The 7,829-nt window shown below is 40.1% G+C and overlaps 1 protein-coding gene across 1 annotated transcript in view; it reads right to left on the bottom strand.

The window, feature by feature from the left end:
• Positions 1–4,105: 4,105 nt before the first annotated feature.
• Positions 4,106–7,829, bottom strand: part of Fastkd2 (FAST kinase domains 2) — a 25,518-nt gene continuing 21,794 nt past the window's right edge. The window contains exons 10-12 of the mRNA XM_021198307.2: positions 6,866–6,950; positions 5,293–5,407; positions 4,106–4,294 (exon numbers count right to left, since the gene is read on the bottom strand). Coding sequence (XP_021053966.1) covers positions 4,187–4,294; positions 5,293–5,407; positions 6,866–6,950 — 308 coding nt within the window. The 3' untranslated portion in view covers positions 4,106–4,186. The remainder of the gene's footprint in view (positions 4,295–5,292; positions 5,408–6,865; positions 6,951–7,829) is intronic.

Here is a 7,829-nt window from a genome sequence, read left to right as displayed (position 1 = left end):
GTATATGGGACCTTACATTCTGAGTTTCAAAGCTGCTGAAGAAAGCACTGGCCTTCACCTTCATTTATTTTTTAATTTTCTTCAAAATGAGGTCTCCTTTAAGCTAAGCTTTCACTAAGATACAGAAGTGCCGTGAGATGGATCAGTGGGTAAAACGCTTCGCCATGCAAGCCTGGCGATCTGAGTTTAAGCCCCCACACCCACATCAAAGTGGTAAGGGAGAACCCATGCCACCAATCTTCCTTTGACTGTCACATAAACAATAAAGTTTAAAATTAAAACATTATAGTATTTTCTAATGAGTTTAAACAACATCCAATACTATAAAGGTTCCCAATACATTGGAATTATTTTCTTTCAACTTAGTTATGAAAAGATGGAAGTTTTGCCTGTAATTAATTCCACATCTCCATTCTGCATTTAAAATGGGCAAGGGATGGCTTTTCTAAGGCCATCGGGTTAAAGTTTGATGATACCTTCTCTTCTCTCTTCAGGATAACATGGTCCCAGGATGGGAACACTGCTTGAGAAGTCGGTGGGAAGATTTGCAGTTAACTATGGGAAAAGAATATAAACCTCAAGTGTGAAAAGAACAGGAGGAAAACAAAAGGAGGTGGGATGGTTTCTCTTCTCCTCTGCCTCCTGAGTAAGATCTCATGTCAAAGCAGCCTCAAGAAGCCTCTGGTCAGAATGTCTCAGCACTGTCACAGACCCTGCAGTCAGAATGAGCTGCGTCTTCTGCTGCGAGCACAGAACCTGGGAAATCACCATGCTGACCTATCCAGCGCCTTACTGCATTAGCCAGCAAAGGGATGTCCCATCCTGTCATGCTGTACCATGGGAACTCTGCCAACTGTAGATAAAGCAGATGCTCTTAGCTATTACAAAAGCATGATCTTGTTTGACTCAGCTGATGTCTTTTTTTAAAAAAGATTTTACTTTTATTATTGTGTACGGATAAGTACGTGCAAGTGCAGAACCTAGAGGTGAGAAGAGAGCTTTAGATTCCTTAGGAGCTGAAGTTGGAGGCAGTTGTGAGCACTTGATGTGGATGCTGGGAACCAAAAGCTACAAATCTGTGGCTCATAATTCTGAATTTTGAAGTTCACAGGAAAATTAGGAAATATATTATAATTTACTGAAAGAGTATCTATTAGTTTCTTTTACTGTCAGTTCCTTATATGCATTTGTATTTTGTTTTTTAAGTGTTCTCATATATGTTTTGAAACCACTTGGTTAGTTTGCAATTTGATAAATATTTTTATATATATTAAATATATCACCTTTTGTACGAAAGAAAGAAAGAAAGAAAGAAAGAAAGAAAGAAAGAAAGAAAGAAAGACAGACAAGAAAGAAAGAAAGAAAGAAAGAAAGAAAGAAAGAAAGAAAGAAAGAAAGAAAGAAAGAAAGAAAGAAAGAAAGAAAGAGAATCCCATGTGGCTATTTCAGCACACAACTTGACATGTAATAGTTATACATAGAGAGTGAGATTGAACCTCACTAACTGGGATATAAAATTCCTTGGAATTTCACAAAAGCAGTATTAAATAAATTCCCTGAAACTTTGGGCTTTGTTGACTTCTTCTTCTATAAGCAAAATATTGTTTTCTACATACCTGAGAACAGACACTGCAAGTAAGCAAGTACATGCAACCAGGCCAGTGGGAACACCCATCCCCTACGCAGTTCTCAAGAGACGGGAATGGGCAGGGAACCTTTTAGGTGATGAATACTTACATGATCGTAGTATGGTTTCCTAAGTGTGTCTGCATGTGTGCACATGTGCAAGTGTCAAACTGTACTTATAAAGGCAGATTTATTATGAGCTAGTTATACTTTAATACAGTCATTTTCCTTAAATATAAGAGAAGTATATTCCAGAAAGGTTACATTAATTTATATTCTGCCAGCAGCCTTTGCAAGTATTTGCCTCACTTCATCTTCCTCACACTGTAATAATAATTAATAATAATAATAATATTATTACTAGTCCAGTCGTTATCCCCCTCCTGGTCTACTTTGACTGTTCTTCATTCCATAGCTCCTCTCCCATCTCTAAGAGGATGTCCCCACCATCCCTACTCCCACCCCTCTACCACCCTCTAGACCTCCCCACTCCCTGGGGCCTCAAGTCTTTCGAGGGTTAGGTGCGTAATTCTAAAAACAAAAACAAAACCAACAACAACACTGCTGCTCTCAGCTCACTTATTTGAATCTACATATCTTCACTAGCAGACTGAGAACTTTTCATGACCCTCAGCCTGACTCTGCACTGACCCTGAGGAACACTAGCAAAAGAGGAATGCCCTGCATGTGCACATCAGTCAGCCAAACTCAATAAAATTACTACTCCATTCGGTGGACTAGACTTTGATAAATCTGTCCAGTCCTTGGATTATGCATAATCATTAGCCACTAGAAGAAACTGATAGACACTTAACATTTAAAGAACAAACCTTGGTTTCCTTAGTAACAGTATTTCCATCACACTCTGAACCTTATAAAGGTTAGATCACCGGGCTAAGCACACATGAAGCCAGACAGTGTCCAATATGGAACCAGCAGTCAGACCTCCTGGGATACCAACTGCAAAGCATCAGAGGATGACAGGGGGTGGAGAGCAATGGCATGACCCCAACTCAGAAAAATGAAATTCCTAGTACCTTAACTTCCTCATCTGTAAAGTGTATGTGTGTAGGAGGGGATCTAGTTAAAGATCCCTAAACTTCCTTCCAGCTCTGACCTTTCTATATGCATCTGGACACACTGATAAAATCTGACAGCTGTTGTCATGCCACTGTGGTTTGTTAATTGGCCAGCTAGGGGAATCCTCAACAATCCTTATAAGTGTTTGTCAGCTCACATTCAAACCCTAGTCTGCCTTGCTGTCTGTACAGATGACAAAACATGTCTCCACATACTAGAGGAGGAAATGAAAGCCCACAGAGAATCCTTAGAGCAGCTAGACTTCAGAAGGTTTTTACAATAATGAAGACAGAATACAAACAAATACTGAGCAAACGGGAAGACACTCCAACAACTTCATGTGTTGGGTGCTTAGGGATAGAATAATACTTCTCTATGCACGGATCCCAAGCCATAATTACATGGGTGATCATACACATTCACCATGTTTCCCATGGTTAGTGAATAGACAGACATATATGATGAACAAAACATTCAAACCTCAACAAAAGAATAAGGAGACAGAATAAAAGTAATACCTATGTCTAGTTCACAGTTTAGCTATATATTTACATTTTAGAAGTCTCATGCAATGGTGAGAGACACAAGAACAAAGAACTTCGTCTCAAAATGGCAAAACTTATGTCAACAGACAGCCTATCCAGTTTAACAAACACGGATGACTTCGCTTCTCTTTCTTCTCCTGTTGTGGCCCAGGACACACTTCCACTTGCAGTGTTTGCTACATATGTGCACAGCATCCTCATCTGCTGTGTGCATGTGTGGATGAGAGGTGTGTGCATGTGGAAGTCAGAGGTTATGGTCAGCATGTCTTGGCCAATACATCTGGCCAGCGAGCTTCTAGGGTCTTCCAAGGTTACTGGTGGATAACCATCCACATCTTCCAAGGTTACTGGTGGATAACCATCCACATCTGGCTTTAACATGGGTAATATCTACACATCAGACACCATCATCGCTGAACCTCCCCAGGCTGCTCACTCACATTTCACATGCTACCTCACCAACTCTTGCATGACCTACAGCCTGAGAACTTGGTCTAAATGCTACCTAGCCACTGTCTGAATGATCTGAAATATAAATCCTGAGTCTCACAACAGCTGTCAGAAAAAATATAAATATTCAGACTTCAAACAGCTCCCAACACAAACTTACATGTGACCTATCACAACACAACTGAGAAACCAGCTTTTAACACACCAAAGAAAACAGCGACAGCTCCTGGACATATTAAGCATCTGGGCAGTGGAGGAGCAGATGCTGTTGGAAGAATGTCTCTTCTGAAGTGTTTCCAGGATATTCTAAAATACCAGTGTCAACACATCTTGCATTCTTAAAGTCATCTTTAACCCAACCTGAAATAACACTGTTGCAGTGATCAGCCAGCTTATTCCACAGATAACTCAATCACAGCCTTTATTAAAGTCATTTTACAACTGTGCGTTCTGATAAGTGTCTGATAAGGGATTTAATCCAAGCTTTACAGGGTTGTGTCAGCAGTGGGAAGTGCTTCATCTGAATAGATCTTCTTCCTCACAAATGTGATCGCATCCTCCATCTTTAGTTTCTTCAGCTCCCAGTTATGGATCTTCCCAAGAAAGAAAACAGTTTGTGAAGAAATGATAACTTATAAAATAAAAGCTTCTTTAGAGACCTATGCACAAAGTAGTAACAAGCTAGCTTTTAAAAATTAAATGTCACCATGCAAATGTTCATATTCTGAATGTAATAAGCCTAGGACTGAGGAAAATAGTTAACACTGAAAGGTATAAAAACTTCAGGGGCTCTCTGAACAATGCAAAATCATTTCTAAACTTTTAAACAGTACATTAGCAGAAAGGAGCCATATCAAATCTTAGTCAGCCAAGCCCAACCCACCCTTGGATATTAAAGTACGATAAGGGGAAATCTGAGTATTTATACTCCACGCTGTGTGCAGGCCACATGAGTAGCGTGCAGGTAAAGCCAAAGATCAGCATAAGGTCCTAGCAACTGGCGGGAGATCTGAAAGGCTGTTCAAGAAAAGCTGTGGTGCTGAGGGTCAAAGGGAAGCCTAAGAGAAGTATCTTTTTCCAGGTCTCCAGGCCAAAATATATATATATATATATATATATATATATATATATATATATATATATATATATATATATAGAGAGAGAGAGAGAGAGAGAGAGAGAGAGAGTCAGTCTCACACTGGCCCAGAAAACAAAAGCCTTAACATCATTCCTTGTTCAAGATAATCCGAAAATTGGAGGTAATTTCATGTGTCTTAAATTCAGTATGAAAAGGTATTATTTATCCTCTTCTTCATTAAAAAGAGATTAAGGATAACCAGATACCATCTATAAACTCCCTAGTAGCTGACAATACCCAGCTGAGTAGAAGCTGATTCACATACTAGAATGTTTCTTTTGATTAAAAACAACAAAAACAAAAACAAAAAACACACACACAGCAAAAAATTGAACTGCCATTATGTGACTGCTCTCCTGGAGCCCTGGTGACTACCTTTCCCCACAGCATCCGGCAACTGGGAGGGTGCACAGCGCTGACACAAGAAATAGTCCATTCATATTGTTTTCTTACCAAGATCACATGGAAGCCCATTACATTCAAATGTCGGATTCTCATGGCCATCAATCCTCTGGGATGGTGTGAATTTAAACAGTACACAGACTTAGGAACACACAGCACTGCTACTCTGAAAAGAAACGACGAACAGAACAGTGCCGGGTGAGCCCCTGGAACCCTGCCGCAGCCTGCTCTCAGAGCTCAGGCTCAAGTCTTCCTGGACCTTGTTCCCACAAGTCCTACCGGCTTTCCTTCTGTTACAGAGCCACTGCAGACAATGTTGTATACAATGACTACTCTGTAAATCCAAACTTGACATATGGTTTTATATATTTTTACAGTAGCCTTCTTTATGAATGGCTTTACTTTTTACAGAGGAGTTTCCTGATACAAAAACAGCCACTGAAAGGGTTTCAAGGGCAGTGCTAAGCTCTGACCCCACTGGTGAAGGCAATAGCAAAGGGTACATGATCTTCCAAACTCAAGATGAAACGCAAGAAAACCCCAAGACAAAGGCTCCTCCAACGGGGATGTCATCAGTTATGTGGAATGCTGTGCATGGATCCTCATCATTCTCTGCTCTCAGGAAGTTCATTTGGAGGACAAAGAAAAGAACAGAAGAGATGTCTACCCTGTCTTCTCCTGGACACTGCCTTTCAGAAGAGAAATTTCATACTTACTAGGTCACTCAGCTTTTGCACTTCCAGCACCTTAGGCTACCAATTACTATAGCATCATTTTATATCAGTATAGTAGATTTAAAAAGGGAAAAGCATTTTCAATAGGATTAAGAAAAGGCTTTTTTTTTAGGGTACCCGGATAACATAACACTTAAAAGGCTACCCAAGTAATAGCAGTAAGCCAGATGGATGTAGAAGACAGAGCAACGTGTGACGGAATGGGGATGAGCAGGTAAGAATCTGAATCTTTACAAGTTCTCCTACTCCTTTCCACTGTACACATGTGCCTGTCTGGGAGAATAGCGTGGCAAAAGTTCCCTGGGGCAAAACGTCCGACTCATCTTTGTGTGCCCCTCAGGCCTAGCAGATCCTTCCCACAGGCTGATATAGCAGAGATGCATATGGAATGAGTCCATGATCTTCTGCTTCTGAACAGGCAAGACATTCTTGTGGTATTGACATGATGTTTTGCCCAGCACGTTACATATAATGTGAGTCAAGAAAACGACTTGGGTTAGCTTCAATGTGCTCCAATATACAAACAATACTAATTACAAAGCTTTAAGGAAAGGACAAGGAGGATGGGAAAGCTTTGGGTATTTAATTTCTGTAGATGCCTCAAGATTATGGTCACTGTAATATCTTGGCTGAAGTTTACACTGCATCAATAGATTCAACTATATTAACACTGTCTTACTGAACTGTTGGCTTTATATACAAATTTTTAAAGAATATCTGATTCAGCAGGTGTTTCAATTCCACTCGGTTTTATTCAGCCATGAACAGTAGACATGTGTGAAGGCCCCTGGTATGCTACAAGCCTTATACATTCATAAGGTCTTTTTAATACTCCTATTCAATATAGTCTTTCTTTATTAAAATGTTAGTCCAGAATGCTCAGAAAATACCTCTGCATGTTTGTGGCAGAACTTGCATCTACATCAGAAAATGAAAATACTTGGGTCCTGTTAGTATCCATTCTGATTTCAAAATCTGAAAGAAAAAACATGTTGATATTAATTTCTCAAACACTGCTCAAAGTGATTCCTATATCAAAAGTCTAATACTAACAAGTACCAGAAAAACAATGACCGTAGCTAAAATAAAACTGAGAACTTATAATGTGGCACACACTAATCTAGGGACCTGACATGTGGAATTTCACACACCAGTAACAGAGTTCTATGAGATACTGTAGTGCCTTTTCAAACAAAGAAGCTGGGGATGGCTTCAAAGTCACTGTATTAAAAAACTATACAAGAATCCAAAGACTAACAAAAACCCAGTACCAGGCATGGGAAATCTCCTGAGTTATTGGATAGGGAGTCAAAGAGATCCTCAAAATAATATAGGCTATTGCAGTTGCTCTTGAATACCATCTAGAAAAAGTTAAGATCCTATTGCTGAAGAAACCAACACTTCAGATACAGACTCGGGGAAAAAGCGAGATAGAACTGACTTTCAAGCCTCCCTCCTAGCTCTCACACTATCCAAAGGCCCTATGCAAGCTGGTAAGAGAGAAAAGCAGTCAATAGTCCTACCCAGATGTGAAGCTTATGCACAATAATGACCAGCATGGCAGGACAGCCCCATGGTGCAATAGTGGCACCTATGATGTCTTGGGGGAAGCTGTCTACTTGGACTTAAGTCCTGCTCAATTGGAGGGAATCCATGCCTAATACTATCAACCTGCTGCTGATGAGGTCACAAACTCTAGAACATCTACACTGCCTCCTTCCTAAACCAGTGTAATTTCTAACTGGATCCTAAATACTTACCCTTACCCACAGAGAAGCACTCTCATCATCAAAGCAGTGTCAACGAGAGGGTAGAAATGATATAAACGTGTACTCATGCTTGTCAACGAGAGGG

This window comes from Mus pahari, chromosome 5 (genome assembly GCF_900095145.1).
Source record: "Mus pahari chromosome 5, PAHARI_EIJ_v1.1, whole genome shotgun sequence".
Lineage (NCBI taxonomy): Eukaryota > Metazoa > Chordata > Mammalia > Rodentia > Muridae > Mus > Mus pahari.
The sequence above is the reverse complement of the archived record's forward strand: the minus strand, read 5'-3'. Positions and strand labels throughout refer to the sequence as shown.